Here is an 18,588-nt window from a genome sequence, read left to right as displayed (position 1 = left end):
TTAGCACTTATGTTTGGATGTGACTCCAGGAGATCAGTTTTTAATACCTATGTTTTAGTTCTGATAAGTTTCAGTGATTTGAAGCACAATGTACAGGGCTCTGTGGGAAGTTGGACCTGAATTCGGCTATAGTCCCATGACCCTCACTTTCTATGGCATCCATTAAGGCAGACTAGAAAGTCCACATCAGTTTCTGGCAAATTCCAACAGGAAAGGTGGTTTTTTTTTTACTGAATTAAATATAAAAAATGACTAATACAATTGGGACAATGTTCCTTGTGTTATTTAATTTTCTGTTACATTCAATCTGTTTTATGCTGCAACCCAATTTTCAGTTTTGAGTATACTACAGCGTTTTGGACTGATAATGCATTGCTGTATTGTAGATGTTTTCTGGAAGAAACAGGAGGCTTTGGAAACTGGCTGTGGGATAACTGTTCCCCTCAAAAATTCTTTACACCTTTCCTTTCAGTAGCACTAAATTAAACAAAACATAGCTTTTTCAGCAGAACCCGTTTTAAAAATGCAGGGCCAGATTTTGGTCTCAGTCAGAATGGGACAAAGCTGCAATAACTCCATTCTTTTTACTGCATTTACTTCAGATTTTCACTGGTGTAACTGGGATCAGAATCTAGCCCATAGTTCTGATTCCAAAGTAGAAAAGGGGAAAAAGAAAAAAACTCAGATGAGCATGACCAGATTTAGCCACTTTAGCGTGGCAAAATAAAACCACATAAAAAGAGGAAAAAATGAAATCCAAACAAAAATCCTCTTTCTAGTAGTTCAGTGGCCCCTGGAGGAACTTGAGTTTAGCAGCAACACTTTCAACGCTCTCACTCCTAATGATAGCGGAGGTGAGCAGACCCATCATGAATATAGTACACTTAGTTTACAGATACGAGAGACTTTCAACTCAGTAGCATCCACACCTGCCTAAGTCACATAATGGCTTTGATGGCAAAATTTGTGGGCCTGATTCCCTTCTGACCTAAACTGGCTTTACACTGGTGTAACTTCATTGACTGGCATAGGCTTACTCTTCATGTACTCTGGTGGAGTATAAAGTCCATGTTTGCCCTCTGGATGGTGAAGTCAAGATTTTTTTTGGCAGGTTTCTAATTAAAAACTGTTTCTATGTACACGTAGCTCCTGGACTGCTTTGGGATCCCTGTGTTGATGGCTCTTTCATGGTTCATTCTGCGCGCAAGATACAGACTCATCCATTTCATAGCTGTTGCTGTCTGCCTGTTGGGTGTGGGAACAATGGTTGGTGCAGACATATTAGCTGGGAGGCAGAACGGTGAAGGTAAGGAATTGGTTATCATCTGGACAGAGTGTGGAAACATGGGTTTCATGACATTCTTACTTTCAAAGGGGAGACAAAAGAAGAGAAAACTCATGGTGAATGGGTTTGGCTCTATTCCAGGGTGACACCCTCTATTTCAGGTTAATGCCCTTCCAAACTCTAGGACTTCTGTCTTTTCAGACTGCAGACATGGAGGTGGAGCCATATGTTACAGGATGCCCTTCTACTTGTCCTGGAGAACAACACTCCCACTTTTGGTTCGTTTATTGAAGTGTAGTAGCTCCTCGGTCCCCAAAGACAGTATTTGAGGGCTTGTATTCAGACTTATGGGGATGGTGGTATCCGTTTGCCTGCAGACCTGGGTTAATGCTACTGCCTCAAAGAATGAGGCCAAGATTCTCAAAGGTATTTAGGTGCCTAACTCCCATTGATTTCATTGGGAGTTAGGCACCTAAATACCTTTGAGGATCTAAACCCAAGTTCACTAAGACCTGCTCCTATCCTATCTTACCACTCCAAAGGCATGAAGGGGCCAGAAGGCTAGCAGCTCTCTGCAGCTGGAGATACTGCTTGCATAAGGGAATCCCTGCGTGGCATAGAAGCCGGTGTCAGGGGCATGCTGGGGATGGAGGATGTGTGGACAGGAAGGCTGGCCCCTTGAGGCCAACAGCCAACTGGGCATCGGTTACAGCAGCATTAGGGCTGCTCTAAACTATGCTGGGGCCAAAACAATCTCAAGCCAGCTCCAGCATTAGGGAGCCACAGAGAGCTCCTTTGCAGCTTGCCCATTACCTAGGGTTGTCAACATTGTATTTCAAGAATAAGGGACCATTTTCTTCGTACCCCTGCCCCACCCCGCCTTCTGATATCATTATTAATGATCATTATTAATAATAAGCAGTACTTATCTACCTTCGCCAGGGGTATTTCTTGCAGCTTTTTGCAGCACTCAGCAACTCCCAATCTTGTTGTACAGAGATGAAAAAATAAGGGAGCTCCCTTGTAATAAGGGACTGTTGGCAACCCTGCTGTGTACAGCACTTATTGGGTGCAGCTGAGTACTGTGGCCTATGTGTATGTTTATCTCTTTTAACCTCTCCTCAAATAAAACCTTGTCCTTTAGATTCTGGAGTTAATTAAAACTTCAAGTAATTAGTACTATTGCAAACCAAAGAGAGTGTGGATGAGTACTCTTTGTCTAGAGTTAACGTATCAACATGTCTTTAGTCCAATTAAAAAACGTATAGTGGGCCCAGATATGCATCTGTTAAATACACTGAATAGCACCTACTTACACAACCAGTCTCATTGATGTCAGTGGGTCTTTTCGTATGACTTAGGCTTTGTCTACACTACACAGCTTTTAGCTATCTCAGTGTAAATCCTAGCAGAAACGAGTCAAGGTAAACCTCAGGTGGGAGGTGTAGTTTGACCTCGACTAGCTACATGGAGGTAAAACCGCCTCGTGCCTTGTCTCCACCAGGATTTTACAGTGAGTGTGATAGCTATCTCGATGTAAAAAGACATCTTTTTTGTAGTGAAGGTGTAGTCGTAGTGCTGCTTGACATTAGTAAGCATGACTAATGTTTGATAATGGGCTCTTCAATCTAGCAGAGAAAAGTATAACACAATCCAATGGCTGGAAGCTAAAGCGAGACAAATTCAGGCTGCAAATAAGGTGTAAAATTTTAATGGTGAGAGTAATTAACCAATGGAACAATTATCAAGGTTCGTGGTGGATTCTTCATCACTGACAATTTTAAAATCAAGTTTAGATGTTTTTCTAAAAGATCGGCTCTAGGAATTATTTTGGGAAAGTCCTATGGCCTTTGTTGTACAGGAGGTGAAACTAGATGATCACAATGGTCTCTTCTAGCCTTAGAATCTATGACAGAATAGAGTCCAAAGGGAAAATCTTCCTTCCCTGAGATATCTAGATTTGTCATGATTCATCCATCATAGATACAACATAGGGCATGGCTACACTGGAAACTTAAAACCGCTGCCGCAGGAGCGTTCCCACAGCAGCGCTTTGAAGTGTGAGTGTGGTCACGCGGGAGCGCTGGGAGACAGCTCTCCCAGAGCTCCTGGTAATTCTCCTCCACCAAGGGATTAGCTCTGAGTGCTGGGAGCACAGCTCCCAATACTCGGAGTTTGTCTACACTAGTGCTTTAAAACGCTCAGACTTGCTGTGCTCGGGGTGTGTGTGTGTGATTTTTCACACCCCTGAGCCAGCAAGTTAGAAGCACTATAAAATGTAAGTGTAGACAAGCCCATAGCTATACTTCTTGCAAGAAGTGACTCTCTCAGTCCTTCCCCCAGCTCCCAGTCATGTTTCCTAAAGAATGATTATCAAACTGCTTGGGGAAAAGGTTTTAAATCAAATCAAGGACTTTAATGAGAGCAACGATCTGGCTATTGAACTGATGCATAAGGCATTACCTGAAGACTGTTGGCGTTACAGGGAATTCCATTAGTATAGTATAAAAGGCTTATTTTAGTCCATATCATGCAATCATAGACTTGTAGCACCCATTTAAGAGCTTTTGTAGACTTGGAGCCTAATTCAGCTCCCCCTGAAATCAATAAATTGACTTTAATTGGAGCTGAATCAGGCCCTTAATGCAGAAGAACTGAATCAATGGTCTGAAAGTTAGAATTCTTCTGGATTCTGCTGGAGTTCCCACACAGTGCTTAACCCTAGCAGAACTAGATAGAACTGGACCTTACTATAAAACAGCTGGTGAGTTAAAGTGTGTTTTAACCTTTAAAATAAAAACCAAAAGCTCAGCTGACCCCAAACTTTGCAAGGGCGGCTGGAGCCTTTGGCATTGTCAGCCTTTGGTTTGCAAGTGATAGGTCACAAGCAGGACAGAAACATTCCCCTCTCCCTATCCTGAAAGGTGAAGACATTAGAAATAAACTTGTTTATTAAAAAAAAAAAAGCTAAAAAGTGTTTACAGTATTTCCCTTTTTGTGGATTAATATTTCTGTACAGGAAGTGACGTGGTGATTGGCGATGTCTTAGTTCTGCTGGGTGCTTCTTTCTATGCCATTTCTAATGTGAGTGAGGAGTACATTGTGAAAAATCTGAGCAGAGTGGAGTTTCTAGGAATGGTGGGCTTGTTTGGGACTATTATCAGCGGTCTACAGCTGTAAGGATCTAATATATTTACTTTAACCCTAATTAAGAACACTGCAGAATGATTTCTTTGTGTACCACCAAATGGTGCTATTGTTTTTAAATTAATTCATTGTTAAGTTTGCATTTACGTAGGCATTTGGGGTCCTTTTTTTGAGCTGCAGCATGCATTTCATTTCCTTTTTACATCTTCTGCCTAGGTCATACATGCTGCTGCTTCATGTAGCACCCTTGAAGCCCAATCCTGCAAACCTCTCTGAGTATGGGCCCAGATCCTCAAAGGCATTTAGGTGCTAAACTCCATTGATTTCAGTGGGAGTGCGGTACCTAAATACCTCTGAGGATCTGGGCCATAGTCTGTACTTGTGTGAATAGTCTCATTGACCTTCATGGGACCACTCATGTGAGGAAAGACTACTCACAGGATTGCATTTCTGTAAAGGTTTTTCCAGTGGGAACCTGCAGAAGTTACTCCCTGGCAGAATGACTTCTGTGATTTTCTAAAAAGTGACTAAAAAATCAGTGTTAAAATTTATTTCAAAAGAAAAGGAATGATTAAAGAGGGGTATTTGTGATGTTTAAGCTTGAATTTAAAAATGAGGCAACATTTACTATTACAAACAAACATGGAGACAGAGAGAGCAGGCAAACAAAGCCGACTAACTAATTTTATGTTCCTCACCTCTCAGCATCACAGTTAATCATTTTCTCAGCTGGTATGTTAAATAGCAAGTGAACCTGTGAAAGGCAAGAGCCCTTTTATTTAACTCTTATGTATTGTTTCCTTATTATAAAAGAGACAGAAAGTCAAAACATTTCTTATACATGCTTGTAATTAAATCCATCATTTGATTAAATCCATCCATTTCTAAGTCACTGAATACACAGTGAAAACAATGCAAAATAATTTTCACTGTGGCATGTCTTTTCTTATGTAGAGCCATTGTGGAACACACGGACATAGCTCACATTCAGTGGAACTGGAAAATTGGTATGTATACAGTAAAATGAATGTATAAATTAAAAAACCTCAGAAAAATGAATTTATCAGAGCTGTGATATCTTCATTTGCCTTTATTTCATTTGTTGACATAAAACAAGCAACATTCATACTGTGTTTAAAGAAGAGCTGTACTCTGTGCAGACTCTGGGTAGCAAAGAGATAAGCTTTACAGATTTTGGACCCCAAAAGCCAAGTAGGTCCATAGAACTGAACCACATTGACCGTCAAAGGACAGAAGACCCAATCAAGACAGAAGTTATGGAATTGGCTGCTATTTCATAATATTTTGTTCATGCCACCAACATCATTGTTGTCTTGACTGGGTTTGTTTCAGCCAGAATATTTCAGGCAGATGCTGGTGTCCCCTCTAGGCAAAGGTAGTCTTAACTAAAGCTGATTGGAGGACAGAAATTCAGTTTTGCAAAAGATCAAGATTTCAGAATTGGCTTTGTTTCAAATCTGAGCGAAAAGCAAAAATCTTGAGATTGTCTGCAAAGGAAAATTCCAAAATAGAATTCATTTTGGGTCAATCAAAATGTTTCATTTCAATTCCAATGTTTTTCTTTTGTATTATATGAGACAATATTTAAAAAATGGAAATGAAATGTCATTTCAAAATGAAAATTTGAAAAGTTTTGCTTTGAAAGGGTCAAAATGGGATGTTTCAACCTGTTGCAGTTTTTCTGATTTCTTCTGAAATTAAACTCCAGCAAAAATGACATGATTTCATGAAGTGTTTTGATTTAGATGGAATTACATATTAGCTGGAATATGGTTCCATCAAAGTTTCTCTGACCAGCTCTAATATTATCCAATGAAGAACGAAGGAACGGGATTATTCCTTTTTTTGATGTGACAGGCCCCCTCCTTCATCTCCCTGTGATCAAGGGATTTCTGTATAGAAATTCAGTACCTCCTCCCTGCCATTCATCCACACCGCGTCTGAATCTGTACAAGACTTCCCTTGTTACTGTAATTTTCTTTCTTGCTTACTTTTGCCATACAAGAGAGTTGTGGGTAAGGAATTTGCTTGTACCCAGTCTGATTAACGTTTATTATTTGTATGACTGTAGCACCTGATAAAATGTGCAAAGGTTTACAGTTCTGAAGAACTTCAGCCTTTTTTGCTCTCTTGTTATTCATCCCTTTTAGTGTAAATTGTTGTCTTGTTTTTCAGTGTTACTATTCGTGGCATTTGCCTTCTGTATGTTTGGGCTGTACAGCTTCATGCCAGTAGTGATTAAAGTTACTAGCGCTACTTCTGTCAACTTGGGCATTCTGACAGCTGATCTCTACAGTCTTTTCTTTGGACTGTTCCTGTTTGGCTATAAGGTAAGCAAACATCCAATTGTGGTTTCAGTTAAGTTTCATTCCAAAGCATAACCATTTTAACTGTCTCTAACAGCTATTTGCAGCTGTGAGTTTGTGCAGATTACATCATTCATTTATCATTGAAATGAAAAAGTTAATCAGAAGACTCAAGTTTAATTAGATAATACTGCATTGTTAGGTAGATGGTGATTTAAAATTCATTTTACACTTTCTGGATTAAGTTGCTAAAGACCATTGCAAAACCCTCAGAAAGTCTTGCAATCAGCACAAGAAACTGTAAATAAATTAGTGATTCATCCTAGTCCCAGAATTCTTTTCTTAATCCATATTTTGAATCACCCAAAATTTGAGAGTGTTCAGATCTGGTCAGCCCTCACAGGCCAGTTAAAAAGTTCAGATCCAAAGTTCATCAAAAGTTCAAGCATGTCTACATCTGAAGCTATGGCTTGGGCTGATGTGAAAAGTAAATGTTTTCTGCATGTTTAATCAGTTATTAGAGACATCTGTGAGAGAAGAATCAAGCCTATGCAGTTATATCTCTGAACAGAACTCAAGACACTGAGTTCTGAACACAAATGTATCTGTTCTACACTCTGACTAGGACAGTCTGTGGAACTGCTTCTGTAAGATTTGTTTCTTTAGCATTCTGTTGTAGCCATGTGGTCCTATTAAAAACAACCTTCCACTCTGGCTAATCCTTTGCACCCAGAGTCATTCCGAGCTTACTATCACCTTTTTAATCATTGACCTTCTCAGTAGATGGAAAAGCTTAGTGAGAAGCTTGAGAACTTTGCTTAAGAGGCTTAGCTGTATTACTCTACAAGGTCACTTGCCCTCAGCCATACAGAAATCAGAAGCTTTTATGTCAGATTTGGTTGTAAAGGTGAAGGACCATTTATTTTAGTTCTGAAGCATAAGAACAGAAATATTGTAGTGTCAGGCACACACAACGGCTAGAGTTTCCTTTCGAAGAGATATGTAGCAATTGACCTTCCCCACCAGATTACAACAGTTTTGAGCATTAATAAATTTTGGATCTAACCTACTCAACAGTGTTCATTTTAAAAATTAAGTAAATACGAGAGACTGAAAATGTCTGCACTGTGCATTGTAACAGGCAGCTCAGTTACTGCATCCATTTCTAAGTCACTTATCAATGACGTGTCTTGGCACCAAACAGCTAATGGTGTAATTCAAGAAGGGATTAGACATTTATACAGCTAATAGTAAATATTTTTAAAAGATAATCAAGAATTTTGGAAGGGACATATATAAACCCTGAAGCATGAGGCTTTTTTAAGACAACTGCTTACTGATGGGGGTTGGGAGGAAGCTTTCCCTAGAGGCAGATTGTCCCATAATTGCCCACTGCAGAGTTTCTTACATCTCTTTCTGAAGCATCTGGTACCAGCCAATGTTGGCTTAAAAAAAAGAAAAAAAGGAAAAAAAGAAGGGGGGATTTCAGAAGGCATTGGGGGTAAGTTAGAAGAGAATTTCAGGCACATATAGAAATAGAGTGAAGGCCACGATGGGAAGTGGAGGAGATGGCAAGACTAATTTATTGAAGGTTAAATTAATTCTTTGCTAGTGTCTTCACAAAGCAAGGTGGAGTGAGTGGTGTTTGAAACCATCATACATTTTTCCTGGGCGAAAGGAGCAGTAATGAACTCTGGATCACACTATGAATGATCAAGGAATGAAATTTTCTGGAGAATGACAACTCCACAATCAGAGAGCTTCCATAAGCAATTTAAAACAGCCACGGGGAGGCAGCGAGAGAATGGAGCAATACTAATGCAGTACCTACAGTTACAAGCAGGTCTAAGGGGAGAACTAGGTAACTACACACCAGGAAGCACAATTTTTGCGTATTTAACAGCAGCAAAGTTATGTTATATTTCCTTTGCTGTTGCACAAAGACACCAGGAAGGGTGTTTCATGGATTATAAAGGTATAGGGGATTGAATATACTACAAAAAATGCAAGGAACCACTCAACTCTTACCGAAGAAGAACACTTTTTCTCTTGTCACCAAAAGATATTCCATATAAGCCCCCTCAGAGGCTGTTGCAGGTGAAGTTAGAGTATCTCTTTCTTCATCGTAGCTTTATGCCACAGAGTGCCTTTATTCTGCTCTACATTTCTGATTTCTGCTAACCCCAGGGGTTCTTGGCTGTGGTCTTCTAGTACATGATGGTTTTGTTAACCTTCTTCATTATTAAAAAGAAAAGGAGTACTTGTGGCACCTTAGAGACTAACCAATTTAAAATTTTTCTCCATATGGCTAAATTCATTTTACTCCATATGGCTGTATTGGCAAAAAGAAAAGGAGTACTTGTGCCACAAGTACTGCTTTTCTTTTTGCGAATATAGACTAACACGGCTGCTACTCTGAAACCTTCTTCATTATTGCCATTTGGAATAAGCTCATCACAGAACAGTATCTGGGGTGGGGGAAGATCCCATTCCTATTCCTGTGTGGTGGTGTGAGCCCTTGCCTACCACTGGAATTGATGGGAATTAGGATATTTGGTCCCTTACAGGATCAGGCCCACAGGGGGCCTTCATATGGCCAACCCTCCCTTTCAGAATTACATTTTCACCCCTTGGGAACATCACTTCTGTCATTGTCTTACATGCAGCTGCAGCTGAGATCTGAAATACAGTGGCAAATATCAAACAAACCAAAACCCCAGGAGCTCTCCAAAGACTGAACAGAGAGTTTGTTTGCCACAAATATTTTCTGAACGTGCTTCTGTTGTGTAAACTTTTAGGAAAGAGTCTATTGCAAATCTGGACACTAGGTGGAGTTACCGGATTACCAATCACATTGATAGTAGACTTTAGATTTGGTATTGGATGGTGCCTTGTCTACATACACAAGTTGTACAGATTTAACGAAAATTAGTTTCTATGCTGCTTTAAATTGGTGCAACAAAGCCTGACTGAATAAAACAGAGTAAAACAAATAAATACTTGTTCTTGAATATTGGTTTTTCAGATACGGTACATGAGGCACTAATTAAAATGGGGCTTTTAGTCCTCTGAACTCAGCCCTCTTCCACATATAGTAGCCTAAAAGACATGCTGAGGGTGTCCTAGTGGAAGGGGAAACAAAATCTGTCCTCTCAAAGCAGCAAGAGGAGGGCAAGCAAAACTATGCGAGAGTTTATTTCTTCAGCAGTGTGAGGCATAAAACACACTGGAGCTGTGGAACTACCAAGGCAAAAGGTGTCAAAGAATGGAACAATGGCTTACTTTGTGCCTGAGGAATAACCCCCTTTCTGTTTCCGTTCCAAAGGGAAGGGGCTGCTGTCAGTGCCACACATTTCTCCACACCCCCAAATTTAGTGAGTTCAACCCAAAGGAGTTCTAGTGACATTGGATTACTGAGCAGCACTGCTATCTACTTTAATCCCAACCCCCATTCTTATCTGGCCTCATCCCCATCGTATCTGAGCACTCTCCCAAACATTTAGCCCCACACCATCCCTGCGAGGTCAGGAAGGATTTTGATCATCATTTTACAGCTAGAGAATCTGAAGGCCAGAGAAGTGAAGTAAGTTGCCCAATGTCACACAGGAAAGTCTGTGACAGAGCTAGAAATTGAACCCAGTTCAGTGCCTTCACCACAAGACCATCTGCTTGCTGTGCACCAGAAGGGTTAAATTACATGTCTCTGCCTATGAGTCTGGAGGGGGAAGGAGGATGGGAGACTCTTTCCTGCCCCAGTGCAGGAAGCAAAGTAGTGTGGCTGCTTCTGTTATTAGGGCCCAATCTGATGCCCATCACCGTCACTGTAAAGTCTGCCGTTGTCTACACAGATTCAGATTGGTCTTCGGAGCATAAGTGATGGAGGCCAGCCAGCAGTCGTCTTAGCATGCAACGCTTCAGGGGGCATTTGTGTAAGCAGGGTGGGAGCGTAGCCCTGGCCTTACACCTCTCCCCACAGAGCTAGTAGGACTGTGCTGGAGGAATGCTGGCTGTAGCTTTTGACCGTTGCTGCTTTAGTGCCCTCCTCCCAACTTCCAGAGCCATCCGTCTAGCTAACTAATGCTGTGCTATTTATGCAGGCATTGAGATTTACACACGGGGAGAATGGCTCCAGCCACGATGCCTGGACCATGATGAAGCCACCTCCTCCTTGCGCGCCCCCTGTACTCAGAGCCAGGATTTAGCCTTTATTCTATTATTTCAGGAAAAGTATCTCTGCCTTGGTGTCTAAGATACATACCTTATTCTCTAGCACATGCTCTAGTGGTTAGAGTAACTTATGTATCAGAAAATCCAAATTTAATTTTCCTAATGACTCATCTCTAAAAAGTTGAGTCGCCTGCATCTAAAATGTTTTTGTGTCTGTGGTGCAAACCCCATACAGAGCATAGGCAGAAGTGGGAGGACAGACTTCCTGGCTTATAGGTGACCAGGCTGACCACACCCCAGCACAGGTGCTGGGACTGCCAATCATGGAGGCATGCACCACAGCCTGGACCAATAAGGAAAACAAGCCCAGTTATAAAGGAAGGAAAACGGAGAGGGCTGGGGAGGTAGAAAGGTTTGGGAGAGTGTAGGGACAATAGCACCATGCCCAGCTGCCTCTAGGGCCTGGTCTACACTACAGAGTTAGATCGATGCAAAGCAGCTTATGACGACCTAACTATGGAAGTGTCTAAACTTAAATGTCAGTTCCGCTGACATAACCACCCTGCTATGCCTATTTAATAACTCCACCGCCATGAGAGGCATAGAGCTAAGGTCAATGTAGTTAGGTCGATGTTGTGTCAGTGTAGACACTGTTATTTAGGTTGACCTTTACTGGCTTTCAGAAGCCGTCCCACAATGCTTCACACTGACAGCACAATTGATACAAGCAGTCTTGTTGAGGACGCACACTGCTGACATGAGCAAAGTGTAGGCATGCACAAGTGAAGAAATTACTGTGGTGGCTGTATGCTGACATAAGTTAGGTTGACTTAATTTTGTAGTGTATACATGGCCTAAGAAAATGATAGGTAGACACCCCCAGAGTTTAAGGGCTGATTGACTCATTTTAAGCTAAGTTGATTGAATGGGCTAATGTGAAGTAGAAAGGGGGACAGCTTAGGAGGAAGCTAGGACCTCTAGAGGGAGAGTGCCCCAAGAGCAGTTGGCAGTATCCTATTGAAAAGAAATTCCAGCGGAGTTTGTATTAAAGTGGCTGGTAAATATTCTGGAATAATTGGTGTCAGTACAAGACATCAGTGCAATAATTAGGTAAAACATAAATATGATTGGAAAGCTTAGGGAACCATCATCTCTAATTACAGGATGGATGTAAGTTTCAGCAGTCATTTTGTGGGTACTCACAAATGGGCTCCAATCACCCCTTTTGCTTACTTGCAGTTCCTATGCTGCAAGCTATTCAGAAGCCAAAACTTTCTCCAGTCCATATTGTAGCAGTCTGTTGCACATTATGTACTCAGGCCTCCTATCAATGACAGTGGGAGTTTCATGCATGGTACAATGTTATGTCACAGAAATCCACAGTGCAGATTGGAGATGAGTTGTGTGTCTTATGCCAAGTCACAGCAGGTGCTGTGTGTACAGAAATCCCATGTTCAGCAGTGAAAGTGCAAGGAAAAGGGTATGATCATTGTTTTCATTATCTCCCTTTAAAGCCCTGAAGAAACTATCCTACAACCCCTCCTTGAGAGGCAGAGGCATTCCTGGGTGGGCCAAGGTATGATCTTCATGTTTATGCCTGTGTGTGTCCCTTGGACCTGGCAATAGCTCTGCAGCTAAGCTAAGACTTTCAAAGGTGATTATTTTGTGTGCCTCAAGTTTTGATTGCACCCCAAAAAGGGCCTGAGTTTCAGGGCTGAGTGCTCAGCATTTTTAGAAAGTCACGCCCCCAGATCAGTCACTTTGAAAGTCTTAGCCACAGATCCTAAGAAGAATAATCCTTTTAGGTGGGGCATAGCAGGGGAAGCTGTGCATGAGCATGCTTATTAGAGATTATGGGCACCAGTACACTCTGCTTTGCTACGTCTGTGTGCCTGATGAGAATTTAGCTGCCTGGCTATAAGATAACCGTGGACGTAAACCGAAGGCTCTATGAAAACAGACCGTCTTCGTGGGAACCAATAAATAAAATGTAGACATCCACAGGCAAAATTCTGTCTTCAGTTTAAACTTTTGTAACTCCATTACAGGTAAGAGTTACTCCAGATTAACATCAGTGTAACTGAGCAGAATTTGGCACAATTTACATTATTTCTGAAATCCTTCGATGTAGAAGCTGAGGAGTTGGAATTGTAGCAGCCATTTACCTTTCCTTAGTAGTTCAACTTCAGTTGTGCCTGCGTGACCATATTAAGCTCAGGCCCCTGTCCATTCTGAGCCAGCTCACCTCTCCATGTGCAGTATCATGTGGTGCCCTTCAAAGCTATCAAAGAGGCTTGAGTCTGAAGTCCCAATTTTTCCTTCATTTTGTGACTGTGAGGAATTACTTGTTTTCCTTAAAATTGAGGCCAATGTTTGAAAAGTTCTGGCTAGTATTCATGCCAATACGCCAAGCAACTGAACTTGTTTAAAGCTGGGTTGCTATATTGCATTCTGATTCAGCTGAAAATAATTTTCGACACTGACTTTGTCACCATTAATTGTAGTTGGTAATAGAATCCTCTTGACACCAGAACTGTCAGTGCAAGTATTAGCAGACAAGTGAAACAATACAAACCTCCATCAGAATTCATCAGAATTGTTTAGTATTAAACAATAATCATAAGATATAATTGAAAATCTCAGCCATAAGACAATAAGCCCAGATAACAAAGACATATGGAACAATCCTGCATGCATTGAAACCAATAGGAGTCTTTCTATTGACAGCAGGGTCCGGCCTCAAAAGAATATTAGGCCTGCATTATTACTGGGGAGTTAGTTTTTTGCAGGGATATTTTGATTTCAGTCATCCAGCTGCTTCAGTAATTATGGTGTTGGAAAGAAAATCTGTAGCTTTTTGTGTCTGCTGACAAACTGTTCCCAGCTGAGGGTAATTTGATCCTTTTACATTTTAAATCCAATTTTATAAAGTCAACACTTTAAGTGGACTCTTATTTTCCTATCAAGATGGTTTGTAGTAATCCTTCCTTTTTTAGAATGTTAACAGTTTACTGGATGATAATAATGGACCAATTCCTGTTTGCCTGATCCACCTAGTAGTAGTTATCTCTTTACACTGGTATAACTTCTGTGAAATTAAACTGGTGTATATCAGGAGACAGAAAAACAGGTTTGGCCCAGTAATAACAAGTATATAGCACATCAAATGGTTAAAAGTGATGTACAACACACCTACTGATCTAGTGACTTGCAGAATTCCAACAACAGGGACAAATTCTTTCTCACAGGTGAAAGTCTGGAGTAAATCCATCACAGAATTTGGCCATGTTGCATTTAAAATTGAAAACACTCAGTGGTACATTACATTAGTGTTCACTTGCATAAACAATTACTCCTTGCCATCACCGTATCTAGAACCATGTTATCCTTGGTCACATCCGTCAAGATGGGTGTCTAAACTTAGGACAACAATTCCCTGTATACCCGTGTTAAGAAGGGGAAGTGGAGAGAACAATAAGGCAGTCTGAGTCTGACAGTGGACTGAGCTTCTGAATTTTGTTTTTTGGGCCCTATATACTATGGTGATGGATGCACTCTAAATATTGAGTCATAAAGAAAGTGTAGCTGTAACTGATGCTCTTTCTGCAAGGTACAATCATAAGTCAGGATTACTAACCACATCTATTTCCCTTCCCCTCCCCATATCCTTGTCAGTTTTCAGGTCTCTACCTCCTGTCCTTTGGTGTCATTATGGTGGGCTTCATTTTGTACTGTTCTACTCCAACTCGAACAGCAGAAGAAGCCACAACCAGTTTGCCACAACCAGCCAGCATTGGGTTTGATAACCTTGGACTAAAAATTGAGGAGAACCACCAGGAAACTCCTGCTGCTACTGTACAGTTTACTAAAGAGGAAAATGTGCGGGTGAACACGGGTTAGAAAACTAGCAGCGTTTTAAAGGAAGCCTTTATACTGCCAAAATTATCTCTCAATATCGATATGGAGAACTGCTCTGTTGCCAAGAGTGTACATCATGCTGCATTTGTTTTAGTACACTGGATAAACGCTTAGCTGTTAAAGCTGGATCCTCAATCAATGAAGCTATGTTAATCTAATCCAACTGAAGATCTGTCCCTTAAAGTGAAGTAGAAATATATTTGGAAGCCTCTGGGAAGTGACAGAACCTCATGTTCAGAAAGTTTGATTAATTTAAGAGCAAATGCCTTACAAAGATGAAGCCAAAGCTAGCTCTCAGGTCACTAGCTGGAGCAGAAATCCTTTGTTGTGTGTTAACTATTAAGGGCCCAATCCTGCAAGGTGCTAAGGGAGTGTCCTCTGCTCCCATTGAAATGAGTGGGATTTGAGAGCACTCGGCACTTCTCAAGAGGCCCTCAGCACCTTGCAAGATCTAGCTCTACATGCCATCATACATATGTTTACAATGTTGTAGCTGTGTTGGTCCCAGGATATGAGACACATAAGGTGGGTGAGGTATATCTTGTATTGGACCAGCTTCCGTTAGTGGAAAAGACAGGCTTTCAAGCTTCACAAAGCCCTTCCTCAGGTCTCAGGAAAGAAGCGCTTTGTGAAGCTTGAAAGCTTGTGCCTTCCACTAACAGAAACTAGTCCAATAAAAGATATTCCTCATCCCCCTTCTCACTCTCTCTCATAATACCTATGTACATCTACAAAGTGATGTAGGACCTCATTCCTTCACTGGAGCCACACGCAAAATTGGCAGTTCACATTTTTTTTTTTAAAAAGGGGGAGATGCCGCTAAGTGAACATGGGTGGGGATGCTGCTGGTGCCCCACATCAGCTCATTCTTTGTAGCAATGATCTCTGGCTCTCCAAAATGTTAAGTACTTTTGTTAGACTTGTAATTAATTTGTCTTTATTTGTGCCATTTTTTTTCATTTCTAATCTGTGATTAAAACTGATCTGTCACTACATGAAAGTGAGGTTTTGAGATTGTTTAGACATTCTGTGGCCAGACTTTTAGGTGTAAATCTGCATAGTTCCACTGTGTCAATTTACACCAGCTGAAGATCTGGTTCTCACTCTGTTTTTGCCTGTTGGAATTTCACTTTCTGTTAAAGACTGTATTTATCGATTTTTACTGACCAAACTATTTTTTAAATTAACAGGTTTTGTCTTAAATGGTAAATGATCCTCTTTAGAAGATACTGGGTATCAAATTACAATGTGATTGTTTTTTGTATAGGTCTGTTGTACTTCATTTGAGCAAAGTGGTTTATCCAATTTTCTTCAGCAATCACAAAATAAATATTCAATACACAGTGAGGTGGCTATTTTTCAATATTGCCTTTACACTGAATACTTCATACAGACAAGGATTAGAAGAGTTGCTGATGCTTTTTGAAAAGCATTTGGGTCCAATTCTCTGTTGCCTTGCACCTTGTGTTGCCATTTGCACCAGTGCAACATGAGTGCAAAATGCTACCACTCAGGATTCATAGGTGAAGGGTACATAACACTGAACCTAATTCCTTAGTTACAGATCAGACTGTATTGCAATGTTGTAGCCATGTTGGTCCCAGGATATTAGAGAGACAAGGTGGGGGAGGTAATATCTTTTATTGGACCAACTTCCGTTGGTGAAAGAGATAAGCTTTCGAACTACACAGAGCTCTTCCAAAGCTTGCTTCTCTCATCAAAGGAAGTTGGTCCAATAAAAGATATTACCTCATCCACCTTGTCTCTCTACGATCACACCATAGGCATATTGTACTAGTATTGACTTTGTGTGGGCACTAGATGGAGCGTCAAGAATCCATTCTCTAAACTAAGAGTTTATATTATAACAACATGGTTTGTCATATTCCATAGCGCGTTGACATGTACCGTATGCAGTGCTGCATGGCAAAGACTGTGCATTTTTGTCTTTACTTACAGCCATTTTAGTTAAAGCAGGAAAGTAGGACACACAAAAGAACAGTGTGTTCCTTTACCCAAGTGGTGAATTAATCATAGAACAAAGAAAAGAAAGTACAAGGCTACAGCACTAGCATCTAATAATCATCCCAACAGAAACGCTACCTGACTTGTAGTCCATCAGAAACGGACACAGGCAAAATAAGAGGCAGTGACCACACTGCTTGGGAGAATGGTGAAAACAAAGGTAAGTGAGCTCTGCTATTCACACCCTCCCCTCTGATATGTCCCATTGAGGGGATGAAAGGAGAGGAAGGTCTGCTCCTGTGTGCCAAAATCTTTCCTCAAAACGGTGGCGGGGGAGGGCATTGTGGCTATGTGGCATCATTCGCCTCATGTCACAGCAGTCCTTGAATGTGAGGGGTACTCAACTGGTATTCCATTGTGCTTTGGCAGCAGGCAAAGCTCTCCATCAAACTCCTAGAGCCCCCTGGAGATCTTTCCCACTGTCTGAGGGTGCCCTGTTAGCGCTGATTTATACAAGCTCTTACTCTATGCTTTGAAAACTCCCACTGGGGTAGGCCAGGCATGGGCAGGTGTCCATGACAGCATGGTTCCAAAGTGACTCAATAATATAAAATGTAAGGGTTCATCCAGTGCTTAATTTGTAATGAAAGAGGTGCCAGGGCTCAAGCAATTGGGTGCTGGGGCTCAAGCAACGTTTTTACGTTCATAACGGATGCAGCAAGCCCAGAGGTGCAGGGGTTAGGAACTGCCAAGCCTAGAGGTACCAGGGTGCCATTTGTGCCATTTGAGGTACCATTTGTGCCCGGTACCTGGCAAGTCCTGGCACAAATGAAGCACTGGGTTCATCCCGTTTCATCTGTGACTCATTGGTGTAAAAACTCTTCCTTTTATGGGGCAAGAATTTGGTAAATTAGCTAACCAGCGGTGGATATAACAGGGATTTTACCTGTACTTAAGATGTGTGGTGGGTGTGTATTTCTTTGTCTAAAAGTCAATAAGAACTTGTTTTTTTGGCCTTACTCTTTGCACTTCACTTTCCCTATATGTAAAAGGAGAATGATAAGACTGTCATTCCTTGGCTGAGTAAAGCAGCTGTTGAGGCCTTGCAGCGGAGCTTCCTATTTGTAGAAGAATCAGCTATGTGGAGGCGGGGTATATTCTCAGTGAAACTTGTTTTATTTACACATATGCTATCCTAGCTTAGTGGTGGTCACAAACATCATGCAGGGCCATCCCCTCTTTCTGCGATCAGCCCAAACTTGAATGCCTGGTTTCCAGGGAGCAACTCTGTCTCTAGAATTCTCTCTCAAAGGTAGAGAGAGAAAGGCCAAAGGAAAAACTCTTTTTCTGCTTACCATATCTCTCCTAAAGAAACAAAATCAGAAAAACCCCCAAACCAGCACATCAATGCGACATTTACTTCTAAGACCAAATACTTCATAAAATCATAGACTTGCTCACATGTCACGAAAAAGGAGCTTGTAAGAGTGACTACCAGGGTCAGCTGGTGATCCTTGTTAGTATATAGGCTTGTTTGCCAGCCTGAGATAGAATTCTGGGTTTGACGTTTTGTATCTTATACTAATATGTGTGAAGAACAACGAACAAAGAGACTGTGTGTTGAATTTCCACAACCAAATGGGGCAATGGTACAATGGGAAAAGATAAGGGATACATCTAAAGTGTTACTGGGCATGGTGGTGGAAATGTAAATATATGAGTGCACACTTGAAGACTGCCTCAGCTCCTTATTTCAAGTCAAGGTCAAGCAACCAGTCA

The 18,588-nt window shown here is 41.2% G+C and overlaps 1 protein-coding gene across 2 annotated transcripts in view; it reads left to right on the top strand.

Moving 5' to 3' along the window:
* Positions 1-15,417, top strand: part of SLC35F2 (solute carrier family 35 member F2) — a 33,303-nt gene extending 17,886 nt beyond the window's left edge. The window contains exons 4-8 of one of the 2 annotated variants that reach the window (XM_073320315.1): positions 1,147-1,306; positions 4,305-4,461; positions 5,387-5,439; positions 6,629-6,783; positions 14,602-15,417. In XM_073320315.1, coding sequence (XP_073176416.1) covers positions 1,147-1,306; positions 4,305-4,461; positions 5,387-5,439; positions 6,629-6,783; positions 14,602-14,826 — 750 coding nt within the window. In that variant the 3' untranslated portion in view covers positions 14,827-15,417. Of the gene's footprint in view, positions 1-1,146; positions 1,307-4,304; positions 4,462-5,386; positions 5,440-6,628; positions 6,784-12,440; positions 12,493-14,601 lie in introns of those variants that run through there. The other variant, XM_073320402.1, reaches the window with a different exon arrangement.
* Positions 15,418-18,588: the final 3,171 nt, after the last annotated feature.

This window comes from Lepidochelys kempii, chromosome 1 (assembly GCF_965140265.1).
Source record: "Lepidochelys kempii isolate rLepKem1 chromosome 1, rLepKem1.hap2, whole genome shotgun sequence".
NCBI lineage: Eukaryota > Metazoa > Chordata > Testudines > Cheloniidae > Lepidochelys > Lepidochelys kempii.
The sequence above is the reverse complement of the archived record's forward strand: the minus strand, read 5'-3'. Positions and strand labels throughout refer to the sequence as shown.